Genomic DNA, 27,321 nt, shown 5'->3' with positions numbered 1-27,321 from the left:
CTATTCTGGACTCTAAAGTGCAGGACGTGTCAGTCTCGTCTTATGTCTACATTAACTCAGAGAACGGAAGCATCTACAGCATGCACTCGTTCGACTATGAGAAGCTCAAAGTGTTTCAGATCTTGGTCCAGGCCAAGGACCAGGGCTCTCCGAGTCTCAGCAGCAACACCACGGTCCATGTGTTTATCCTGGACCAGAACGACAACGCCCCCACTGTTATTTACCCCTCCTCCGCTGGCCTGGGCTCCCTCTCTCTGCAGAGGATGCCCCGCTCTGCTAAAGCGGGCCACCTGGTTACCAAGGTGACGGCCGTGGACGCGGACTCGGGCCATAACGCGTGGATCTCGTACAAAGTGGCGGAGGCCACGGACGCGTCTCTGTTCGGTGTGAACCAGTACACCGGGGAGGTGCGGACTAAACGCGCTGTGTCCGAGCAGGACGACTCCTCCCAGAGGCTGCTCATAGCGATCAAGGACGACGGAGAACCGGTGCAGTCCGCCACCGTGACCGTGTCCATCCTGCTGGAGGATGGTCTGCACGAGCCCATCCTGGACATCAGGCACAAAGCAGCGGAGTCCGGAGGAAAAACCGGCCGCCTCGCGCTCTATTTGATCCTGTCTCTGGCCTCGGTGTCCGTGCTGTCTGTGGTCACTTTCCTCATCTTAGCGGTGAAATGTGTGAGGAGCAACAGCGCGAGCTGCTGCGTCAGACGCAGCGACTGTGACGATTACAAGAACCCCAACAGAAACCTGCAGATCCAGCTCAACACTGATGGACCTATAAAGTATGTGGAGGTCCTGGGAGGAGACATGATGTCTCAGAGCCAGTCCTTCAGGTCGTGTATGTCTCCAATGTCAGAGTACAGTGACTTCACTTTGATTAAGCCCAGCAGCACCTCTGACTTTAAGGAGGTCCTCAGTGTCCTGGATGCGTCTCTGCCTGACAGCACGTGGACATTTGAGAGTCAACAGGTGAGCGCGTGTGAGAGAATAATTCGTGTTAATTCGCAATTTTAACCACGATATATTTGTTTGAAAAATATTTCCATGTAGCCTTTAGTGCTTCTTGTGTTTCAGCACCACAGCTTTGGACAGCGGCAGTCCTCCTTAAAAATATTTTTGCGTAGTGCCCTTTTCAATTGAACTTATTTTCGTACAAAAACACTCACTCACCCACAAAATATAGTACTATGGTATAAAATATGCAGTTATACAGTCAACATAATGTTAATTGGATATTGAAATATTCATGCATTCATATGCATAAAGGTAAAACGTTAAGGACAATAATAATGCAAATTATTATGATTTTTATAATAATAATAATAATTATTATTATTATAATTATTATTATTATTATTATTATTATTATTATTATTATTATTATTATTATTATTATTATTATTATTATTATTATTATTATTGCATTTCTTGTATATTTCAGTTAGGACATGCCGCCATGCACTGTGAGTGCCTAATATGGGTGGAGAATCACTAATTGAAAACATTTAACCTGTCAATAACAGCCATAGAGCTACATTTAATTGTGACTTCGGAGAAACGTAATGCCAGCTATCTGCTAAGTCATCCTACTTATTTTGAAAGAGAAATGCGCGGAATTATGAGTTAAATAAAAAAAATATATACATGGCTGCTTAAAAGCAAGTTTTTTTGCTATTGTTTTGCCTTGGAACAGCTGAAAAAGCTAGCCCTGTGATTGGACATCAGGGTGAGCTGCTCTGAGCCAATCGCAGTGAGTCATGTACAAAGAGATCTACTCCGCCGCTGTTCAGTGCTACAGACCATAATACCCTTCAGTGTAGCTGAGTGCAGAGATGCGCTCCTCGGTAGTTGTCTGGAATATGGATATTTTTGTTTTTGAGGATGTACCTGTCACTGGACCGTGCTTTTTAATGAATGGGAATATGGGCTGATTGCAACCACCAATACCAGATGACAAAATGACAAAGAGGATGGCTCGTGGAGCTTGGGCATGGCGGACGCTCTGGTGGCATTATTTCGTTCTTTTGTGGAGTTTGACAGACGGACAGACTCGTTACAGCATCCCAGAGGAACTGAAGCAGGGCTCTGTGGTAGGAAATGTCGCCAAAGATCTTGGTTTGGGTTTGACAGACATTTTGGATCGTAAGCTGCGTGTCGCTGCTGAGGCTGGGAAGCAATATTTCACTGTGGACTCGGGGAAGGGAGAGCTGGTGGTGAACGATAGAATAGACAGAGAGGCTTTATGTGGACAAAGCGCCAGCTGCGTGTTGCCTCTGCAGGTCGTGACAGAAAACCCGCTACAACTGCATCGAATAGAGGTGGAAATACGTGACATTAATGATAATTCGCCAGTGTTTATAACGAAACAACATGCATTGGAAATAGCAGAATCTACTGTTATAGGGGTACGTTTCCCTTTAGAAATGGCACAAGATCCAGATGTAGGGAGCAATTCTGTTAAGTCTTACACTTTGAGCAAAAGCGAATATTTTAGTCTAAAGATGAAGGAGTTGCCTGGTGCTTTACACGCGCCTGAGCTGGTTTTAGAGAAGATGCTTGACAGAGAAAAGCAAAGTGTTCATGAGTTGCTATTATCAGCTTTAGACGGAGGAAATCCAGTAAAAAGTGGATCGATGAAAATTCTACTTACAGTGCTAGATAATAACGACAACATCCCAGTTTTTAAGAAACCTCTGTACAACATAACTGTGCCTGAGAACAATATGCCAAGTTCAGTGCTTGTTCAAGTTGAAGCTACAGACGCGGATGAAGGCGTAAATGGACAGGTTCAGTACGCATTTGCGCAACATACGCTGAAGTCAGTGCTGACTATGTTTGATATAAATTCAGACACCGGTGAATTGTCGCTAACTGGACAGTTGGACTATGAACTCAGTCCCGTTTATGATTTGCGAATTACTGCAAAGGACAAGGGCGTTCCTGTAATGGAGGGACATTGTCGTGTACAGATTCAAGTAGTAGATATTAATGACAACGTCCCAGAAATCATTCTTACTTCTACTCCCAATCCAGTGCGCGAGGACGCAGCCAGGGGCACCGTAGTGGCTTTAATCAGTGTCAGAGACTTGGACTCAGGTGTTAATGGCAAAGTAGCGTTGAAATTGTCAGGGACTTCTCCATTTAGTCTGAAACCATCTTTTTCTAATAATTATGCGCTGATCACTAGTGGTCCTTTGGACAGAGAGAGTTTCTCTATATATAATGTAGAGATAACAGCTACAGACTCTGGTTCTCCGCCTCTCTCCAGTAAGAAATCTATCCCTGTCAGTATTTCAGATGTGAACGACAACCCACCAGTCTTCTCCCAGCCCTCATATACTGTGTATTTAAAAGAGAACGGGGTGCCTGGCTCTATACTGTACTCAGTGTCAGCCTCAGATCTGGATTTTGGAGAAAACGCGAAAGTGTCTTACTCTATTCTGGACTCTAAAGTGCAGGACGTGTCAGTCTCGTCTTATGTCTACATTAACTCAGAGAACGGAAGCATCTACAGCATGCACTCGTTCGACTATGAGAAGCTCAAAGTGTTTCAGATCTTGGTCCAGGCCAAGGACCAGGGCTCTCCGAGTCTCAGCAGCAACACCACGGTCCATGTGTTTATCCTGGACCAGAACGACAACGCCCCCACTGTTATTTACCCCTCCTCCGCTGGCCTGGGCTCCCTCTCTCTGCAGAGGATGCCCCGCTCCGCTAAAGCGGGCCACCTGGTTACCAAGGTGACGGCCGTGGACGCGGACTCGGGCCATAACGCGTGGATCTCGTACAAAGTGGCGGAGGCCACGGACGCGTCTCTGTTCGGTGTGAACCAGTACACCGGGGAGGTGCGGACTAAACGCGCTGTGTCCGAGCAGGACGACTCCTCCCAGAGGCTGCTCATAGCGATCAAGGACGACGGAGAACCGGTGCAGTCCGCAACCGTGACCGTGTCCATCCTGCTGGAGGACGGTCTGCACGAGCCCATCCTGGACATCAGGCACAAAGCAGCGGAGTCCGGCAAGAAAACCGGCCGCCTCGCGCTCTATTTGATCCTGTCTCTGGCCTCGGTGTCCGTGCTGTCTGTGGTCACTTTCCTCATCTTAGCGGTGAAATGTGTGAGGAGCAACAGCGCGAGCTGCTGCGTCAGACGCAGCGACTGTGACGATTACAAGAACCCCAACAGAAACCTGCAGATCCAGCTCAACACTGATGGACCTATAAAGTATGTGGAGGTCCTGGGAGGAGACATGATGTCTCAGAGCCAGTCCTTCAGGTCGTGTATGTCTCCAATGTCAGAGTACAGTGACTTCACTTTGATTAAGCCCAGCAGCACCTCTGACTTCAAAGAGGTCCTCAGTGTCCTGGATGCGTCTCTGCCTGACAGCACGTGGACATTTGAGAGTCAACAGGTGAGCGCATGTGACAGAAAAATTCGTGTTAATATGCAAATTTAACCACGGTATAATTTTCATGTAGCCTGTGGCGCGTTTTGTGTTTCAGCACAACAGCTTTGGACAGCGACAGTCCTTTGGTATTAAATATGCAGTTGTTGTTGTTGTTATTATTATTATTATTATTATTATTATTATTATTATTATTATTATTATTATTATTATTATTATTATTATTATTATATTTAACAAATTCCTTCGGACATAACCATAACTATGCACTTTGAGTGCCTAATATGGGTGGAGAACCGCTTTATAAATTGAGGCCATTTAACCTGTCAATAACAGCCATAAAGCTACTTTTCAATTGTCACTTCTCAGTAACGTAATACCAGCTGTATGTTAAATCATCCAAGTTATTGAGAAAGAGTAATGCGCGGAATTATGAGATAAATAAATAAAAAATATGGCTGCATAAAAGCAAGTTGTGTTACTTTTGTTTTGCCTTAAAACAGATGAAAAATCAGCTTGCTCTGTGATTGGACATCAGGGTGAGCTGCTCTGAGCCAATAGCAGTGAGTCATGTACAAAGAGATCTACTCCTCTGCTGTTCAGTGCTGACCATAATACCCTTCAGTGTAGCTGAGTGCAGAGATGCGCTCCTCGTCAGTTGTCTGGATTGGGGATATTTTTTCTTCTTTGAGGATTTACCTGTCACTGAATCTTGCTTTTTAACGAATGGGAATATGGGCTGATTGCTTCCTCCAATACTACATGATAAAATGACAAAGAGGATGGCTCGTGGACCTTGGGCATGGCGGACGCTCTGGTGGCATTATTTCGTTCTTTTGTGGAGTTTAGCAGACGGACAGACTCGTTACAGCATCCCAGAGGAACTGAAGCAGGGCTCTGTGGTAGGAAATGTCGCCAAAGATCTTGGTTTGGGTTTAACCGACATTTTGGATCGTAAGCTGCGCGTTGATTCAGAGACTGGGAGGCAATATTTCACTGTGGACTCTGGGAAGGGAGAGCTGGTGGTGAACGACAGAATAGACAGAGAGGCTTTATGTGGACAAAGCACTAGTTGTGTTATACCTTTAGAAGTAGTGACGGAAAACCCATTACAGATACACAGAGTGGAAATAGATATCAGGGATATTAATGACAATGTTCCTGTATTTTCTGTACATGAACGATCTTTAAAAATCGCCGAATCCACTGCTCCTGGAGTGCGCTTCCCTTTAGAGCCAGCAGTGGACCTGGACATTGGTATTAACGCGCTTAAGTCTTACACGTTGGGAAAAGATGATTGTTTTAGTTTAAGAATGAAAGATCTGTCAAGTAATAGAAAGGTCCCAGAGCTCGTTCTTGAGAAGTCACTTGACAGAGAAAAACAAAGTGTTCATGAATTATTATTGACAGCTTTAGACGGGGGAAATCCTGTAAAAACGGGCACTACAAAAATCACGGTTACTGTTCTGGACAATAACGACAATGTTCCGGTTTTTAAAAGACCACTGTATAATGTAACAGTACCTGAGAACAGCCTCTCAGGCACCATGCTCGTTCAAGTCGAAGCCACAGATGCGGATGAAGGCGTAAATGGCGATATAAATTACGCATTCGCGGATCACATGCCACAAGCGTTGTTAAAGTTGTTTCGATTAAATTCTGTTTCAGGAGAAATTACCCTAGTGGAGCAGTTGGACTATGAAAATACAACTGTCTATGAGCTAAGTATAAGTGCCAAAGACAACGGTGTCCCTGCAATGGAGGGACACTGTCGAGTTCAGATAGCGCTTACAGATGTTAATGATAATACTCCGGAGATTGTTTTGACATCAAATCCGAGTCCAGTGCACGAGGATGCGCCCAGAGGCACAATGGTGGCTTTAATCAAGGCACGAGACCTTGACTCTGGTGATAACGGGAGAGTAATAATGCAGCTTAAAAATGGGTCTCCCTTTAGTCTAAAACCCATATACGCTAATAAATATTCTCTTGTTACTAATGGTGCTTTGGACAGAGAAAAGTTCCCATTGTATAATGTAGAGATAACAGCCACAGACTCTGGCTCTCCGCCTCTCTTTAGTAGGAAATCTATACCTGTCAGTATTTCAGATGTGAACGACAACCCACCAGTCTTCTCCCAGCCCTCATATACTGTGTATTTAAAAGAGAACGGGGTGCCTGGCTCTATACTGTACTCAGTGTCAGCCTCAGATCTGGATTTTGGGGAAAACGCTAAAGTGTCTTACTCTATTCTGGACTCTAAAGTGCAGGACGTGTCAGTCTCGTCTTATGTCTACATTAACTCAGAGAACGGAAGCATCTACAGCATGCACTCGTTCGACTATGAGAAGCTCAAAGTGTTTCAGATCTTGGTCCAGGCCAAGGACCAGGGCTCTCCGAGTCTCAGCAGCAACACCACGGTCCATGTGTTTATCCTGGACCAGAACGACAACGCCCCCACTGTTATTTACCCCTCCTCCGCTGGCCTGGGCTCCCTCTCTCTGCAGAGGATGCCCCGCTCCGCTAAAGCGGGCCACCTGGTTACCAAGGTGACTGCCGTGGACGCGGACTCGGGCCATAACGCGTGGATCTCGTACAAAGTGGCGGAGGCCACGGACGCGTCTCTGTTCGGTGTGAACCAGTACACCGGGGAGGTGCGGACTAAACGCGCTGTGTCCGAGCAGGACGACTCCTCCCAGAGGCTGCTCATAGCGATCAAGGACGACGGAGAACCGGTGCAGTCCGCCACCGTGACCGTGTCCATCCTGCTGGAGGACGGTCTGCACGAGCCCATCCTGGACATCAGGCACAAAGCAGCGGAGTCCGGCAAGAAAACCGGCCGCCTCGCGCTCTATTTGATCCTGTCTCTGGCCTCGGTGTCCGTGCTGTCTGTGGTCACTTTCCTCATCTTAGCGGTGAAATGTGTGAGGAGCAACAGCGCGAGCTGCTGCGTCAGACGCAGCGACTGTGACGATTACAAGAACCCCAACAGAAACCTGCAGATCCAGCTCAACACTGATGGACCTATAAAGTATGTGGAGGTCCTGGGAGGAGACATGATGTCTCAGAGCCAGTCCTTCAGGTCGTGTATGTCTCCAATGTCAGAGTACAGTGACTTCACTTTGATTAAGCCCAGCAGCACCTCTGACTTTAAGGAGGTCCTCAGTGTCCTGGATGCGTCTCTACCTGACAGCACGTGGACATTTGAGAGTCAACAGGTGAGCGCATGTGACAGAAAAATTCGTGTTAATATGCAAATTTAACCACGGTATAATTTTCATGTAGCCTGTGGCGCGTTTTGTGTTTCAGCACAACAGCTTTGGACAGCGACAGTCCTTTGGTATTAAATATGCAGTTGTTGTTGTTGTTATTATTATTATTATTATTATTATTATTATTATTATTATTATTATTATTATTATTATTATTATTATTATTATTATTATTATTATTATTATATTTAACAAATTCCTTCGGACATAACCATAACTATGCACTTTGAGTGCCTAATATGGGTGGAGAACCGCTTTATAAATTGAGGCCATTTAACCTGTCAATAACAGCCATAAAGCTACTTTTCAATTGTCACTTCTCAGTAACGTAATACCAGCTGTATGTTAAATCATCCAAGTTATTGAGAAAGAGTAATGCGCGGAATTATGAGATAAATAAATAAAAAATATGGCTGCATAAAAGCAAGTTGTGTTACTTTTGTTTTGCCTTAAAACAGATGAAAAATCAGCTTGCTCTGTGATTGGACATCAGGGTGAGCTGCTCTGAGCCAATAGCAGTGAGTCATGTACAAAGAGATCTACTCCTCTGCTGTTCAGTGCTGAACATAATACCCTTCAGTGTAGCTGAGTGCAGAGATGCGCTCCTCGTCAGTTGTCTGGATTGGGGATATTTTTTCTTCTTTGAGGATTTACCTGTCACTGAATCTTGCTTTTTAACGAATGGGAATATGGGCTGATTGCTTCCTCCAATACTACATGATAAAATGACAAAGAGGATGGCTCGTGGACCTTGGGCATGGCGGACGCTCTGGTGGCATTATTTCGTTCTTTTGTGGAGTTTAACAGACGGACAGACTCGTTACAGCATCCCAGAGGAACTGAAGCAGGGCTCTGTGGTAGGAAATGTCGCCAAAGATCTTGGTTTGGGTTTAACCGACATTTTGGATCGTAAGCTGCGCGTTGATTCAGAGACTGGGAGGCAATATTTCACTGTGGACTCTGGGAAGGGAGAGCTGGTGGTGAACGACAGAATAGACAGAGAGGCTTTATGTGGACAAAGCACTAGTTGTGTTATACCTTTAGAAGTAGTGACGGAAAACCCATTACAGATACACAGAGTGGAAATAGATATCAGGGATATTAATGACAATGTTCCTGTATTTTCTGTACATGAACGATCTTTAAAAATCGCCGAATCCACTGCTCCTGGAGTGCGCTTCCCTTTAGAGCCAGCAGTGGACCTGGACATTGGTATTAACGCGCTTAAGTCTTACACGTTGGGAAAAGATGATTGTTTTAGTTTAAGAATGAAAGATCTGTCAAGTAATAGAAAGGTCCCAGAGCTCGTTCTTGAGAAGTCACTTGACAGAGAAAAACAAAGTGTTCATGAATTATTATTGACAGCTTTAGACGGGGGAAATCCTGTAAAAACGGGCACTACAAAAATCACGGTTACTGTTCTGGACAATAACGACAATGTTCCGGTTTTTAAAAGACCACTGTATAATGTAACAGTACCTGAGAACAGCCTCTCAGGCACCATGCTCGTTCAAGTCGAAGCCACAGATGCGGATGAAGGCGTAAATGGCGATATAAATTACGCATTCGCGGATCACATGCCACAAGCGTTGTTAAAGTTGTTTCGATTAAATTCTGTTTCAGGAGAAATTACCCTAGTGGAGCAGTTGGACTATGAAAATACAACTGTCTATGAGCTAAGTATAAGTGCCAAAGACAACGGTGTCCCTGCAATGGAGGGACACTGTCGAGTTCAGATAGCGCTTACAGATGTTAATGATAATACTCCGGAGATTGTTTTGACATCAAATCCGAGTCCAGTGCACGAGGATGCGCCCAGAGGCACAATGGTGGCTTTAATCAAGGCACGAGACCTTGACTCTGGTGATAACGGGAGAGTAATAATGCAGCTTAAAAATGGGTCTCCCTTTAGTCTAAAACCCATATACGCTAATAAATATTCTCTTGTTACTAATGGTGCTTTGGACAGAGAAAAGTTCCCATTGTATAATGTAGAGATAACAGCCACAGACTCTGGCTCTCCGCCTCTCTTTAGTAGGAAATCTATACCTGTCAGTATTTCAGATGTGAACGACAACCCACCAGTCTTCTCCCAGCCCTCATATACTGTGTATTTAAAAGAGAACGGGGTGCCTGGCTCTATACTGTACTCAGTGTCAGCCTCAGATCTGGATTTTGGGGAAAACGCTAAAGTGTCTTACTCTATTCTGGACTCTAAAGTGCAGGACGTGTCAGTCTCGTCTTATGTCTACATTAACTCAGAGAACGGAAGCATCTACAGCATGCACTCGTTCGACTATGAGAAGCTCAAAGTGTTTCAGATCTTGGTCCAGGCCAAGGACCAGGGCTCTCCGAGTCTCAGCAGCAACACCACGGTCCATGTGTTTATCCTGGACCAGAACGACAACGCCCCCACTGTTATTTACCCCTCCTCCGCTGGCCTGGGCTCCCTCTCTCTGCAGAGGATGCCCCGCTCCGCTAAAGCGGGCCACCTGGTTACCAAGGTGACTGCCGTGGACGCGGACTCGGGCCATAACGCGTGGATCTCGTACAAAGTGGCGGAGGCCACGGACGCGTCTCTGTTCGGTGTGAACCAGTACACCGGGGAGGTGCGGACTAAACGCGCTGTGTCCGAGCAGGACGACTCCTCCCAGAGGCTGCTCATAGCGATCAAGGACGACGGAGAACCGGTGCAGTCCGCCACCGTGACCGTGTCCATCCTGCTGGAGGACGGTCTGCACGAGCCCATCCTGGACATCAGGCACAAAGCAGCGGAGTCCGGCAAGAAAACCGGCCGCCTCGCGCTCTATTTGATCCTGTCTCTGGCCTCGGTGTCCGTGCTGTCTGTGGTCACTTTCCTCATCTTAGCGGTGAAATGTGTGAGGAGCAACAGCGCGAGCTGCTGCGTCAGACGCAGCGACTGTGACGATTACAAGAACCCCAACAGAAACCTGCAGATCCAGCTCAACACTGATGGACCTATAAAGTATGTGGAGGTCCTGGGAGGAGACATGATGTCTCAGAGCCAGTCCTTCAGGTCGTGTATGTCTCCAATGTCAGAGTACAGTGACTTCACTTTGATTAAGCCCAGCAGCACCTCTGACTTTAAGGAGGTCCTCAGTGTCCTGGATGCGTCTCTACCTGACAGCACGTGGACATTTGAGAGTCAACAGGTGAGGAAAGAGTGCGAAACTTTGCAGATCTGTGGATGTTATTTTGCAGATACTATTTGGCCGCAGTGTTTGTACGTCACATTTCAGCACCACGTTGGTGGACAGCAACCTGAAAATACATCATGAGTTATTTTTCAGTCTTTACTCCAAAACGTAGAACTAAATAATTGTATTTTGGCCTGTACGTTAATTTAGTGTATGCTGTGCTGTACGCAGAACATAAATATATATTTTAGCATAAATTGAAACCTCACATATATTCACTCTGTATTATCATCAATATATTTTGTATCAACAGTTGATTTCCCCTGTCTTTTACTGAGGGCTTTGAGTTCAGTTTTTGTATTGCACATACAGTGCTTGTGTGTTATGGAGCTGCTTGTGTGTTATGGAGCTGCATTGCTTCTCCTTGTTGGCTGTGATTGGTGGATGCTGTGAGCCAATAGCATTCAAGACTGTACAAAGAGATCTACTCCCCTCCCCGTGCAGCTTCAGCACCAATCCACAAAGCACAGGCTGTGATGGAGGGCAGTGCACGGTGTATTCTTATCTTCATTCATGACAGATGATTATTTGGGATTTATTTGACGATGGAGCATCATTTTTTATTTAGCAATTTTTTTCACACTGTTTTTTGGAATTATGAATTTTGCTAAGTAGAAGGGAACGCAAAATGGAATTCCTAGACTGGAGATGGCAACTGCTCTGGTGGTATTATTTCTTACATTTGTGGAGTACAACACTTGGACAGACTCGTTACAGCATCCCAGAGGAACTAAAGCGGGGGTCCGTCGTTGGAAATCTGGCAAAAGATCTGGGTTTGGGCTTGTCTGAGATTTTTGAGCGAAAATTGCGGGTCGCCTCTGAAACGGGAGAGCAGTACTTCACTGTGGACTCGGGGAAAGGAGAGCTGGTAGTAAACGATAGACTAGACAGAGAGGCTTTATGTGGACAAAGCGCCAGCTGTGTTTTACCTCTGCAGGTCGTCGTAGAGGATCCTTTGCAGTTGCACAGAATCGAGGTTGAAATTCGGGATATTAATGACAATTCACCGAGTTTCCCTTCAAATGCGTCATTGTTAAAAATACCTGAAATAATTTTGGTTGGATCTCGTTTTCCTTTACAAAGTGCAGAGGACCCCGACGTTGGCAGCAATTCTCTCAAGTCATACACGCTCAGTAAAAATGAATGCTGTTCACTTAAAATAAAAGAACTGACTGGAGGTGCGACTGTGCCAGAACTGGTGATCGAAAAAACTTTAGACCGAGAGAAAACTGCCGTTCACAAAATTTTGCTCACAGCGTTGGATGGAGGTAATCCAGCCAGGTCTGGTACCTCTCATATTATTATAAACGTCATTGATACAAATGACAACGCTCCTGTGTTTGAAAGGAATAACTACCAAGTTTCGATTGATGAAAAGGCACAAAGTGGGTCTGTTATTATCACACCTAAGGCGACAGATGCAGACGAAGGTGTAAACAGTGAGATGGAGTTCTCCTTTGGTTCCCGCACTCCTGCATCTGTTTTTAAAATGTTTGATATTAACGCTATCACTGGTGAAATAACACTTAAAGGAGAATTAGATTATGAAACTGCTACATCATATAATATGGATATAGCAGCAAAGGATAGGGGTATTCCAGAGCTTGAAGGACACTGTACTGTCCATATTGCGATTATTGATGTTAATGACAATGCGCCTGAAATTGTCTTAACTTCTAAGCCAAAGCCTGTGCGAGAGGACGCAGCAAGTGGTACTGTTGTAGCTTTGATTGGTGCAAGAGATTTAGACTCTGGAGACAATGGGAAAGTCATGTTATCTCTCCCCAAAGGAACTCCCTTTTCTCTTAAACCGTCATTTTCAAATAATTATGCTCTAATCACTACTGGTACCTTAGACAGAGAGTCGGTGAATCATTATAATGTAGAGATAACAGCTACAGACTCAGGCTCTCCGCCTCTCTCCAGTAAGAAATCTATACCTGTCAGTATTTCAGATGTGAACGACAACCCACCAGTCTTCTCCCAGCCCTCATATACTGTGTATTTAAAAGAGAACGGGGTGCCTGGCTCTATACTGTACTCAGTGTCAGCCTCAGATCTGGATTTTGGGGAAAACGCGAAAGTGTCTTACTCTATTCTGGACTCTAAAGTGCAGGACGTGTCAGTCTCGTCTTATGTCTACATTAACTCAGAGAACGGAAGCATCTACAGCATGCACTCGTTTGACTATGAGAAGCTCAAAGTGTTTCAGATCTTGGTCCAGGCCAAGGACCAGGGCTCTCCGAGTCTCAGCAGCAACACCACGGTCCATGTGTTTATCCTGGACCAGAACGACAACGCCCCCACTGTTATTTACCCCTCCTCCGCTGGCCTGGGCTCCCTCTCTCTGCAGAGGATGCCCCGCTCCGCTAAAGCGGGCCACCTGGTTACCAAGGTGACTGCCGTGGACGCGGACTCGGGTCATAACGCGTGGATCTCGTACAAAGTGGCGGAAGCCACGGACGCGTCTCTGTTCGGTGTGAACCAGTACACCGGGGAGGTGCGGACTAAACGCGCTGTGTCCGAGCAGGACGACTCCTCCCAGAGACTGCTCATAGCGATCAAGGACGACGGAGAACCGGTGCAGTCCGCCACCGTGACCGTGTCCATCCTGCTGGAGGACGGTCTGCACGAGCCCATCCTGGACATCAGGCACAAAGCAGCGGAGTCCGGCAAGAAAACCGGCCGCCTCGCGCTCTATTTGATCCTGTCTCTGGCCTCGGTGTCCGTGCTGTCTGTGGTCACTTTCCTCATCTTAGCGGTGAAATGTGTGAGGAGCAACAGCGCGAGCTGCTGCGTCAGACGCAGCGACTGTGACGATTACAAGAACCCCAACAGAAACCTGCAGATCCAGCTCAACACTGATGGACCTATAAAGTATGTGGAGGTCCTGGGAGGAGACATGATGTCTCAGAGCCAGTCCTTCAGGTCGTGTATGTCTCCAATGTCAGAGTACAGTGACTTCACTTTGATTAAGCCCAGCAGCACCTCTGACTTTAAGGAGGTCCTCAGTGTCCTGGATGCGTCTCTGCCTGACAGCACGTGGACATTTGAGAGTCAACAGGTGAGCGCGTGAGATCAATTATTGGCAACAAAACAGATGTAATAATAATAATAATAATAATAATAATAATAATAATAATAATAATAATAATAATAATAATAATAATAATAATAATAATAAAGTCTACTATAATTTATCACAGTGGATACATTTACCCTATGTGTTAATTCAATTTCTTTCAATAAGCGCTGAAAATCCAACAAGAATGAAGCCGGGCCTATTTACAAACAATAATTTAAGCGGGGGGGAACTAGTACAAATAACATTTAGAAACAAACCCATATAGGAAGCTACAATAAAAGTGACAGTAGTGGCTATTGCACCGACATGGAAGGTTATTGGTTCCATAAGCCTATTCGGTACAGATTAGTTATTGGTGAGTTGAAGGCTCCTTTTTAATTTAGCTGTTCCTACACTGAGGTTTTCTCAGTCTGGAAGAAGCTGCTGAACTTCTCCAATGTCAGGTGCAAAGGGCTGTTGACCTAAGCGTAGTGTTATAATTTGCAAGTATCGTTGTTTGAAGCCATATGAGTGAGGAAAAAGTGTAATAACTTTTGATAGATCTTTTTTAAACCGGTTTAAATGGTGCCATCGTGTGGACACAAAATGATTGCAGTCGCAACGTATAGTATTTCTAACCTGGACTAAGGTTGTAACTTTCTGCTGAGTTTAGTGATCTTGTGAATTGTGTCATTCTCTTTTAACATTGTAAAGTTGTTCTCGGCGTTTCTACAAAGCAGCCGTGTGATTAAAACCCCAGGAGTAAGACAGGAATAACATTTTTGCGACCCTCCGCTGCCTCCGTGCCTCTGCTCCTGTTGCTGTGGGAGTGTGTGTTTGGGAAAGTTCAGCCCAGTTTTCCTAATAGATGGGCAGGCCTCTGTTGCAAGTCCCCGCCCACGTGAGCTGCGAGGCGCTGGAGACTGAGGAGAGTGTCGGAGGGAGACATGCCTTTATGTTCTCGTACTTTTTCTTGTTAGAAGTACAAAATGATTACTTTAGAAGCGAAGATAAGTCATTTGTATAGCCCGTTTTGTCACCGTGTTTGGTCCCACCGGTTGAATTGGAATATAGAAATGTTGCGGTGAAAGTCTCAAACTTTTCCTTTCTCCGCGGGAGCGCAGCACAATGGACTCGAGGCAGAGGAAGCGCTGCGGAGGACAGGGGCCGCTGCTCAGCCTTTGCTTCTATCTGACTTGGCTCTGCTCCGCGTCCGCGCAGCTCAGCTATTCTGTATCGGAGGAATTAAGCCCGGGCTCCATCGTTGGGAATATCGCGAAAGATTTGGAACTTACAGCTCAGCGGATTGTACAGAGAAATTTGCGAGTAGTTCCAGACTCTTCAACACAGTATTTTGAAGTGAAACAAGCAACTGGCGACTTGGTAATTAAACAAAAAATCGACAGGGAACAACTTTGCGAGTTGAGTCCAACTTGTTCACTGCCCATTCAGATACTTTTGGACAATCCCTTAGAGATGCTCCGAGTGGTGGTGGAAATTCTGGATGTGAATGACAACGCACCGCACTTTACAACCACAAACATTTCTTTGGAAATCTCAGAGGCGGCTTCACCGGGTACGAGGTTTCGCTTGGAGAGTGCACACGATCCGGACGTGGGTACAAATTCGTTACGCACGTACCATCTAGCTGCCAACGATTTATTTATTTTAAATGTAGAAACTAAAAGTGACGGCAGCAAATTCCCTGAGCTGGTGGTGGATAAACCTCTGGACAGAGAGACACAGGCCTCGTTCCGCCTGTTGCTCACAGCTGTGGATGGGGGTCAGCCGGAGAAATCTGGATCCACTCTTTTACTCATTACAATCTTGGATGTAAATGACAATGCGCCCGTGTTTGACGAGCCAGTAAAGAAAGTGACACTTTTAGAGAATGTGGCATTAGGCACTTTAGTAACAACACTGAATGCCACTGACTCAGACTCTGGCCGGAATGGAGAAGTCTCATTTCTGTTCAGTAAATACACACCTGACCGTGTTCTCAAACATTTCAATGTGGATGCTAAAACTGGGGAAATCCGGGTGAAGGGCGATGTGGATTATGAGAAAGGCACCTCTTATCACATTACAATACAGGCAAGAGATGGAGGCTCCCCTGCAATGGAGGGATCGTGTAACGTCATAGTGGACGTCATTGATGTCAATGATAACCCACCTGAGGTGACACTGACATCCCCCATCAGTCCAATCAGAGAAGACGCAGCCCCTGACACTGTCATCGCTCTCCTTAGTGCCAGAGACCTAGACTCTGGTCCCAATGGGGAAGTGACACTGACTGTGCAGCCAGGCTTGCCTTTCAGACTTACTGCAGCGTTTGGTACACACTACAGGTTGACCACTTCCAGAACCCTGGACCGAGAGTCAATGCCAGAGTATACAGTAGTTATCAAGGCTACTGATGCGGGATCTCCACCGCTGTCATCACACACCACCTTTGTGGTCAAGTTAACTGATGTCAATGACAATGCCCCTATTTTCTCCCAGAGCTCATACTCTGTGGATATTCCAGAAAACAATGCCCTTAGTGCCCCCATCACCACAGTGTCAGCCACTGACCCAGACCTGGGGGACAACGCCCGGATCTCTTATTCCATCCTCCCCTCCATGGTCCAGGGCTCTCCCATCTCTTCTTATGTCTACATTAATCCAGAAAGTGGTCATATCTTTAGCATGCGCTCTTTGGATCATGAGCAGCTGAATGCCTTCCGTATTGAGGTGCAGGCGCAGGATGCAGGGGTGCCCTCACGAACTGCCAATGTCACAGTGCATGTGTTTGTGGTGGATGTCAATGACAATGCTCCTGTACTTGTACACCCCTCTTATCCAAAAGAGAAAGGCCTAGAACTCACTGTACCCCCATCTGCTGGCCAAGGGCACCTTATAAATAAACTGGTTGCTGTAGATGCGGACAGCGGCCATAATGCTTGGCTTTTCTACTCCATTGCACCTGGACCACATGTGGGCATGTTTCGCATAGCAGCCCACAGTGGTGAACTGCGTACAGCCCACAAATGGGCTGAAGAGGAGACAGGGTCATCTTACCACATCACAGTCATCATCCAGGACAATGGTGACCCACCCAGGTCCATATCTGTCAACATCACTGTTACTGTTGACGAGAAGAGCCCTGTCATTGATGCTCCTGTGGTCCCACGCCACAAACCCTTCTACCACCACTCGGGGATGCCAAACATCACCCTGTACCTCATCATCTCTCTGGCCTGTGTGTCGGGAGTTTCCTTCATCACATTTGTGGTGCTGATGGTGCGCTGTCTCAGGCACAGGAGCCCCGGGCTGGGCGGCTCTGACTGCTGCTGCTTTGAAAATAGAACCAGCCGCTACCATCAGAGACCTAGCAAAGACCTGCACCTGCAGCTAAATACAGACGGACCCATACGGTATATGGAGGTGGTGGGAGGACCCCAGGATCCTCACACACGCACGTACAGACCCTGCTACTCCACCCTCTCCAGTAGAAGTGACTTTGTTTTCATGAAGACACCCATGCTGAGTCACAACAACACCCTCAACATGACACTCAGCAGGCAGCACCTTATGAACTCTGTGAGTGAGGTGAGCGCTGCTTTAGACCTGCAAACAGCAGTACTGCATCAGACACATTCATGTTAAAGTACAGGAAATTGTACATATTTGTAGTAGCTCCTGATGCTTTTTTGAAAATATGATTATAGATACAAAACCGGATGGTAAGACCTTTAGTTGGGGAGCGAAAGAAATGGCGCGGAAAAGAACACAGAGAAATGGTCAGAAACAGGAATTTGCTGGGTCCCCTGACTTCCTGGTGTCCTCTGAACCTTTAGGTTATTGCTTCCAGGTTGTGATCAAAGCAGCTGTGCTTGTTTTCCAGCCATTTCTAATAATGGATTAACTCTAGATTAGTTTTCATATGATAGCGTAAGTGTAACAGTATGTGCTGTAGATTATATGAGTTCTGTCCTTTACAAGTCTTTTATGTGCGTAATTTCACTTTGTAATGAGTTTACGACATGCTGCCTTTATGCTTTAGTGACTCATTCTAGTAAAGCGAAGCTGAAGTCGGATGCCCTCGAGGTCAGCAATGTGCCATCTGTCTCCCTACTCTGATGACACGTGTGTGATTCAAACAACACAACAGAGACAGATGAATAGTTGAAATAACAAAAGTTGACTTTACACATGAGACAGTGGCAGGCTGTTGGGTGTGTGCATTGGGTGCTCTGTTTGATGCCCTAAGATCTTTTGAGCCTTTGTTTTCAGAGTCTTCATAAAGACACAAGTCAAAGATTTTTGACTAAAGAATTACCTCATCATCAGGTGAGCTCTTCCGGGGAGCTCTCCAAGTCTTTTACTCCTGTTGACAATGTTATTGCTCCTCCAAGTGTGGAAGCAGAGAAAGTGTTGATGACATGTTACATACAAGTACATGTGTATGTTTAGGACAAGGTTATTTTTGTGTGTAGCTTGCTATAGGCTTGAGGGGGGAAAAGTCTCTTTTGTTTGCAGTGGGAACTCGCGTTGAGTCAATGCTTTAGACTGTCATAGTTTCTCAGCAGATCGTTGGATCATAGATACCTCCAGTATTTGCCAGTGTGTCACACGGTTGGAATGTTGGGCCTCTGTGTGGAGGTCTGCTCTTCCTCCCCTGCTTTCAAAATGATCACACGTCTACACTAAAACTACTACTACTATGTGTATTATTCAGGCCTCAGAATTACATTACATTAGTTCATATTATTTCTTCAATATAACAAAACAATACTCTATGAACTGACACTATGAGACCACAAACCAAACCAGAGACTAACCATACAAGGGTGAATATACACACCACTGCAGAGGGCTGACATGTCCTTTGTACTTTGAGACAATTTACAAATGGAAAATATGAAATACTAGACATGGAAAGTAATGAATGGCAATGAGTAATGGCAGCTCAGGAGTGATTGTATCTGATGAAAATGCAGTAGCGTAGTATTATGTAGTAGTTTCCGCTACAAGCACTTGTGTAGTTGTTATGTCAATATTTCTAACACTTTATCAGGCATAAAAAAAAATGCAGTTTTGGTGTATACAGTGCAGCTTGTAATGCTCACCGAAATAAGAACTTTAAATCTGAGTAAACAGTATTTGGTAATAGAAACTTTTATTTGTACTTGCATTGGACTAACATATCTCATCTCCAATGATTTGTGCACTTGTATTATACAACCTTTAGTCACATTTGTCCCTCTCTTTGCAAGCCCATTTTGTACATGTATGTTGTGAGGCCTTCCATGTAGCTCTCTTCTGGCTCTCCCCATCACTTCATTTGCAGGAACCGGCCTTTTAATAATGCAGCATATCATCCCACATGCGCCTCTCTCTCCGGGGAGCTTTTGTGTCGATTAGGCGGCCGAATCTGAAGCCAAGCCAAGACTCTATTTACTGCACGGCTGCACAACAAGTGAGAGAGTGGAGCGAGATGGGAATGATGCGTTGACTGAGATGGACATTGAGGCAGTGATGGAACACGGGGCTATGGGCATGGATATAAATAGCAAGGTGCAGAGGCATTTAGGGTTTGGCTGAAAGATGGCAAAGCAATGATGCTGTATAGAAGCTTACAGTGATCTCTGCAGTGTTGGCATTATCAACGTCTGGCTGCTCACTTTTGGTCAAATTGGCTGACGCTGCTTTAAATATTGTCTGTTTCTATAGGGTGTGTTTTTGCAGGATAATTACCAACATTTCCTTGTGTAATACTTGACATTTCTTTTGCTCAGTAAGTCTTGATCTTCCTGAAAAATACATCACACACAATATCTCCAATTACACAACCACATCGCTCACTAACATCACAATGTCTTTTATTGTTGTCAAAACTATGCACTGTTTAATGTTGCATCTTTCATCTTGTTTGCAGCAAAAACCTCCCAACAATGACTGGCGCTTCACACAGGGGCAGAGACCTGGACCCAGCGGGTAAGTGCGCTCTCACATGCACTACACTAAACATACAAGTCATAAACAGCATGAGGACAACACGGGTCGTTCACGAATTAGGTCATAGCATCTTTAATCTGCTTATTTTTAGGAAGTGTATCAAAGCCCGTGGCATTTATAGCACTGTTTTGTTGCACAGAAAGAGCATCTGTGCCTGTCTCTAGGCTGCTCTATAAAATGGCTGCCACTGCTCCCCTCCCCCCTCTCCTCCTGTTCTCTCCGCACTGCGAGCGTGTGCACCCTCACTCCGCGCCGATGAGGGCCGGCAAGTGAGGCCATAGCGGGGGGATTTGAGCACGTATTCGTCCGTGTCCTTCCTCCCTCCTCATCTGAGAACTTCCTCTTAGTCGTCTGCGTTTTATCCATGTTGTGATGATGAGTGTCCTTCTCCTTACATCAGTGGGCATGTGCGACCCAATCGGTTGCATTCATGAAGAGGGCAGGATCCTGTGTAACTCTGTTTTTGAAAGTAAGAACTAAACAGAAATTCCACATATTGTTAGCCTCTTAGCGTAATTGCCTATGCCATTGCCATTAAGGTTTTGGGGAAAATAATATAAAATTACAAACTCTGATCAAAATTGGCTGATTGGCTAAAGAGAGAGCCAGATATTCCTAAAGATGCTGCAATGTTTAGGGAGTAGAATGAAACAAAAAGCTCAATTGGACCAGAAAATGCCTTACACAATTATGCTAGGAGGCTGACTTGATGCCAGTTGTTGTTTCATGAGGAAAGGACAAGTTATTACAGAGATATTAACCGTAAACCAAGTCAAAATATTTGCATTTTGATAGTTAAAAGGCCAACTTCCCCATTGGATTCCAGCTTGTCCTCTTCAGAGAGTTACGATGGCACATGAACGCAACCTTTAGTGTGTACGGCAAGCGGGAATAGTAATGGATGTAATTCTAACAGTTTTCATAGCAGTGATTGAACAACACATTGTTGGCTGCCAGGCAACACAGTAAGGGGTATATTTCAAGTGGAAAGAAGAAGACAAAAGAGAAACAATTTATTGGGAGAACCATGACCAAGCGAAAGCCATAAATTACATCTATATACAGTGCACAAACATCTTAAATGACCAAAATGTATAATTGGAATAAGAAGTCAACATTCAAATTCAGAGCATTTCTTTCAAGCTGCATAACCTGTTGTGTTTTTAGTCCCCACATGCCATACGGTACACAAATTCGATGGACGCCGAAGAGTGGGACAAGGTATTCAAATAGCGATAGACATTGTGCGGTCACTCTGTAGCCCTAGTAGCTGATTACCTTTAGAGGGTTGATATTTTACAGCTGCTAAGGCCAGAGAGTGACTTTTTTTTTTTACTAGTGCACTGCAGTTGAGTGCTGTGCTGTGTGTACTGTAGATGTTTCTAACCCATAGCTTCTTTTTTTTAGCTTCCCCTGACAGTTTGATGGGGTTTGTCGATCAATGTGCATAGGCCACAATGCCTGCTGTGGCGTAGAAAGGACTGTGACAGTTTTTGAGTTTGCGTGCGGTGTTTTGTAGACCTGCTGTGCCTTGTATATGTGTGCTACAGTCACTACAGTCTGAGAGCTCTGTTTCCGCTGCCCGGAAGACAACTGGCCGAATATAACATGCTTTTGATGTGTGTGGCAGTCGAGCATCACCACACTTGTACATGTGATTGCGTAAAATGCAGGGTGCGCAAGTGCGAGATAACACCACTTTGCAACACATTAAACCCGCCGCTAAGTTGTCACAGGGAAGTATTTCTGCAGATAGAAGATGTTTACACTTCAGAGAATTTTGGTCTGGACAACCTCACAGTGCACAAAGGAAGCAGTAACCCTGACCACGGGAAGTGCAGTACATGTTTTTGACAAGTGGAGCTTCACTTGATACCACTGGACCAGAAAAAGCACAAGTAGCTCCTTTTCTTTTGCTGACCAGACCTTAATCCACACTGTTTGTTATTGGTGTCTGGCTCTGAGCGTTTCTTTGGCACCAAAATGAACTAGTTTGGCTGAGACTTTTCTTTTTTATTACAATGGAGCTCTTTGTCCTGGGATTCCTTTTTTCCTCTCCCTGGTTTTGTCCCTTGTTGTCTGTTCCACCAAACTAATTTGTTAATGTTGCTTTTCTTTTAGAGAGTGATCACTTCACCGAGTTGTACCTTTGTATAGTTTTTAGGCTGTTCTTAATCCGCCATGTTTAGGTCAAAGTGATGCTCTCTGAATATAAACTAGGACAATAAAACACTCATATAGAGGTACGCTGGTCTATGCAATAATTGCTCTTGGGTGCTTGGGTTTCATTTTGTTCTACACATTATTTTGAGGTTGAGTGTATTTTGTATTTTCTTGCCATTAAACCATGTGCTAGGACCCATCCTTCAATGCCACTGGGGTAACCTGTCAGGGGCAAGGGGCGACCGCAGCGCCTAGGAACCCATCTCTAGATCTTAAGCAGGGATCTTAGTCAGGATTCCCTTGCTGGATGATTAACCTATTGGACTGATGACAGGAAGCCAGCCCAGACACAGGGGGAACTTGCAAACCCCACACACAATGTGGGCCAGTTATCAAACCTGGAACGTCCATGCTGTGTATGTAGAATCGCCTGTTTATTATTTCCTTTGTTCCCCATGCAAATAGCTTGAGCTTAACTAAACTGCTCTTTGAAGTTGCCCAGATGTAAGTGTTTAGTGCTTGCTGAGCGCTGTGTGAGACCATGCAGACAGTTAGACAGTCGTTTCCCCACAGGTGGGTTATTAAATATTGAAGCAGACAAGATTCAGCTCAGCCCAGGAGAGAGAGCGAGGCAGTGTTTCCATGTGTCCGTGTGTAACGCGCCTGCTGCTGCCTCCACGCCTGTGTGTGTCTGACTGCATCTTCGCTTGAGACACACCCTTGTCAGTAAACATTAGGCCTGTCGCAGGTTATTTCCAGGTTGTGTATTTCTCTGTGAGCTTTGTCATTACAACTGTTGACCTTGTGTAACGCAAACTGTCAGCTAACACACAGCTCTCTCACACCGTACAAAACAAACATGTTAGTTACAGCTGTCTTTTCTTTTTCTTCTTCTTCTTCAGAGCGCCTGGAGGACCTGAGGTTGCCATGGGAACCGGACCCTGGCCCCAGCCCCCAACCGAAGCGGAGCAGCTCCAAGCTTTGATGGCTGCAGCTAACGGTGAGTCCCATTTCAACAACACATTTTTCTTCAATTAATCAATTTCCATTCATGTTATCTTTAGAGTTGTGTTATATTATTACCTCATGGATCAATGGTAAATGGCCTTAATATATATATATATAGCACTTTAGCACAGCCCCTGAGCACTCAAACCACTTGATGAAGGCTGTCTAAATCTGCCAGATCTGTACTCAGACAGACTGCGTGGGCTCAGGTTCTGATAGGAGCTTTAGGCCAAATTCTCTCATTGATAAAACTCCGAATTGAAATTCCTGCGTTTAGCATTTATAGTTTTAGTTATGACCTATGCTGAGACTAAGTCGCCTGTCCTGTGCTTTACAGTACTTTATAAAACTCGCAGCGTTGTTGACTTCAATAACAGGACATAGGTGTCTGTTGATAGTGCACACATTGATCACAGGTCTCAGTGATTGTTATGCAACATGTAACGTTTAGGCTTCTGCAGGTTGGAACTGTCACACTGCGTCTGACTTAGGCCTACCCGAGGGCAGCAGACTGGCTCTTGTTTTGAGTAATACAAACCCCACATGAGGGTTGCTCTTTGGCAGGAAGACGAATAATAGAAAAAGGCGAAGGACACACTGGACCCGGCTCATTGTTTCCACTGTTATTTTAACAATTAACAGGTCAATGCCTCCTCCCTGACTCTCCGGACGTGCTGAGCAATATGTTCCATGGGGGAGAAAAAGGGACAAACAGTGTCCTTAACCTACACACTCCTGATACAGGATGGACTGTTTCTTTGCAGGAATAGTGAATATTGTAACTCTTTATTAATTCATGCCAGCACATAGAGGCTTTAAATATTGATATAAAAGTAGAGCAAGGCCAAACCGAGAGCCAACTCACGTGTTTGTGTTTTCATCTGGACGGTAGCAATGGGGGAGGGAGCGCTGTGTCTCTGCATTGCAGGGGCTGCAGCAGCCTCCAGAGCAGAGCGGCTGTCATGCGCACAAGCGCTCAGGACCAAAGTGACAGAGGAATCCTGGAGACAGTGTTTTCCAGAACCACCTTTATTAGTTTAGCCCAGATTTTCTAATCCACTTTTACTACTTTTGCTCACACTCTGACGCTCTGCTGAATTTAGGCTCTGTGAATGGGTTTCTGTGTAACAATTGAATTGTCACAGTCTCTTGTAACTTGAGTCGGGTGTAGCTTGTGATAATTATGTTTCCATCAGTCTTTGAAGTGCTATTAAATGTGGACACATGATTCTTTGTGTTCAATATAAAAACGCCAGCTCAGTATTCAAAGCTCTCACATGTTTATTTATTTTTTAATAATGGTTAATTATGGCACAATTGTATCCAGTCGATTGTCTAACCTGTTTCATGTCTCTCCTCTGTGTCCCCTGCTGTTTCCCTTCTTTCCCCGCTCTCGCCCTTGTCCAATCAGCAGTGGGTGAAGCCACGGCGACTTTGGGCCCGGGCACCATGGGCCTGAGCACCCGCTACAGCCCCCAGTTCACCCTGCAGCATGTGCCCGACTACCGTCAGAACGTGTACATCCCGGGCAGCACCGCCACACTCACCTCCAACCCCCAGCAGCAGCAGGCCACCGCCCAGCAGGCCGCCCAGCAGGCCCTACCCCCTCCCCAGGTCTCAGCCCAGCCCGAGCCCCCCAAGGCCGCCCAGACGCCCGCCTCCAAGAAGAAGTCTACTAAAAAAGAGAAGAAGTAGAGCGGGACAAATCGATGCCAATAGCCCAAATGTGATCTGTTGAGAATGGAGCCCCTCACACCTGTCCACTCTGTATCTTACTGGCCCACGATGGAGGAGGTTTCACTTGTTTACCAAATCATGCTGCGCTCATGTAAATGCTGTCAGTAGATATCGTAGGCTGGGTATGGGGGGTTATTGTGACTAAACCTTTTTATTTTGGAAGTATCCAGAGATCAGTTTCCTTGCTGGAGTGACAAGGCTAGTGTATACATGTGTTGTATTGAGAGATGAAACGTCTATGTTGGATTTACTCCGCTCTTTCCGTGCTGTGGGAAAGCTCGCTCTTGTAAAGTAGTTGCCATTCATTAGATTCTTGTACAGGCTTGGCCGGACCGGGGCTTTTACAGGGCTCCACGTGGATATGACAGGTATTAAAAACTCTATTGCATGCTCTTTGAGGTTCAAATCACATATACTAGTCTAGTGTTTCAAACTATGCATTGCAAAAGCCGAATAATGGGGGGGGCCTTCCGAATCTACTACCCCCTAACTCCAATCGCAGGTCAACAGAATGCACATGTAGCATTTACTTGACACTAATGTACTTTTGTAATCATAGTTGAAAAAGATACGGTTTTGATATTTTTTATGACCTGAGCATGCACCTAGAAGAGGGCTGAGAGAGGGTCAGGGCGGTCTTGTCCCGCACAGGTGGGGTGACATCTGGCCTGACATCTCCATATGGATCCGATCGCATTCTGTCCCTCCTCCCCCCTCTTCTGTCCACACCCAGCTTGCGCCCCTACTCACCCACTACCCCATGTTGAGAGCCAAATGATGGAAGATGCACTGTTTTATTTTGGGGGAAACTATACCGTGTGGGATAGTAATCACTTTACCTAGATGTGGTTATAACTTAAGTGCTTAGGAGATTCAGACACCTCGTAGGCTGCTAGGGCCTCCATAGCCTTGCTCCCTCACTACCCTCAAGTGCTGAAGAGAGACGCTTTGACGTGACATGAGATTCCAATAGCGTAGAGGAAGTTGTTTGTGCAAGATATGAAGTCTTTGCTTTGCTGTCCCTCTGTCTTGTCGGGCGGGTCATGGCGGGAGCGTGTGACTGGCCCACTGTCTGAAAGAAAAAGAGTGATTTTAACCAGGGGGAGGTGGGGCACAACCAGGCTCTAACCACTGAATGTACAGAGTATCCACAGTTTAAAACGCCCTGAACTAAAACAATACTAATTCATCGACCGAGGGAGTGGTCAGAAAGAGCCAAGTCGACCACAAACCACTGTGTCCATTACAGCCCAGTCATGTGCGCCCCTCACTCCGCTCCTCCCCTGCCCATGCCCCGTCCGCGCGGCTCTCCCCACTGTAAATACCACTCCACACTTCTTTGTCGATGGTATGAGCCACTTTGTCAAGTCGGGACCACGTCTGACAGCAACAAAAAGAAACGTCCCCAATCCACACGGCGTGGCTTACTACTGGAATGTGTTGCATTTTGTTTTTCAAGAAAATTGAAGAAAACCACTGATTAAAAAAAAAAAAAAACATAAAAAATCTAAGATGTTCTTCGGTTTGTGTTGCAATGTAGTAACTAAGCACCATGGAAGCCAACTAACTCTTCAGTGTAAATAAAGAAATAAAGAGAAGTTTAGATAAGTAAACCAAGTGACACACGTAGACTAGTTAAACTCGTGATATGTGTTGGACATATTTTTGTGTTTCATTTTTTTTTTCTCTGTACTATCTTTTATCACCCAGGAAAAAAAGAGACAAGACAAAAAATATGAAAGTTTCTATCCTTCTGTAACCTCTTAATGTTCTTTTGCTGTGATTTTCTCTCGTGCATTTGTGAAAGAATGCCTCTCATTCTCTTTCTGTCCATATGAACAAATTATAAATATTATATATGTGTACGTCCGTCCGCTGCTCAGTTAATACCGCTCTCTCCTGCTGTATTATCTTTCTTATCAAATGCTTAGCCCTAATGCTTTACCCTTGTGTTACTCTTATTTTTATGCTAATATTTATATTGCTGTTTTATTTTCTCTTAAACACTGACATTTCAAATAAAAAGATTCTTAAATCAGTTCATCTGTATCTGTCCTAATTTGTTCTAATCTAATGTTTACTCTGCCCTTGGTTTTTGCACCTAAACTACTAAATGTATGGCTAAAGCTATGCAGTTGTGGCTAATGTGAAAGCTTTTTGTGTCTTATAATAGCTTACTAAAGTGCTACTAAATCATGTTTTATGCAACGTATATAAACAAGCCCTTTTAAAATGAAGATAGGGAATAACCCGTTTTATAAAACAGCACATTACAGGCACAAATAGCGAAAATCTGTTTGGGTCATTCTTCTAATGTTCATCAACAATAACAAAAGCATAGTTGCATATTTCATTTGGCTTCTGGCTTGCTGTCTCTTCAGTGAACATGCCCCGCAGCTCCGGTTCTTTGTGCATCTCTCTTACCAGGTTTTTTTTCACAATGGCATAAGACCTATA

The 27,321-nt window shown here is 45.2% G+C and overlaps 1 protein-coding gene across 37 annotated transcripts in view; it reads left to right on the top strand.

Annotated features, from left to right (window-relative positions):
- Positions 1-26,905, top strand: part of LOC306963728 (protocadherin gamma-C5-like) — a 237,339-nt gene extending 210,434 nt beyond the window's left edge. For 14 of the 37 annotated variants that reach the window (XM_079557388.1, XM_079557385.1, XM_079557387.1 and 11 more), the window contains exons 2-5: positions 19,877-19,935; positions 21,124-21,177; positions 23,022-23,119; positions 24,539-26,905. In XM_079557388.1, the coding sequence (XP_079413514.1) occupies positions 19,877-19,935; positions 21,124-21,177; positions 23,022-23,119; positions 24,539-24,822 (495 nt within the window). In that variant the 3' untranslated portion in view covers positions 24,823-26,905. Of the gene's footprint in view, positions 1-1,708; positions 4,436-7,637; positions 7,679-8,803; positions 10,989-11,293; positions 13,957-14,752; positions 17,548-19,876; positions 19,936-21,123; positions 21,178-23,021; positions 23,120-24,538 lie in introns of those variants that run through there. The other 23 variants (XM_079557396.1, XM_079557393.1, XM_079557395.1 and 20 more) reach the window with 14 other exon arrangements.
- The last annotated feature ends 416 nt before the right edge of the window (positions 26,906-27,321 follow it).

This window comes from Gobius niger (assembly GCF_951799975.1).
Source record: "Gobius niger genome assembly, chromosome: 5".
NCBI classification, from domain to species: Eukaryota; Metazoa; Chordata; class Actinopteri; order Gobiiformes; family Gobiidae; genus Gobius; species Gobius niger.
The sequence above is the reverse complement of the archived record's forward strand: the minus strand, read 5'-3'. Positions and strand labels throughout refer to the sequence as shown.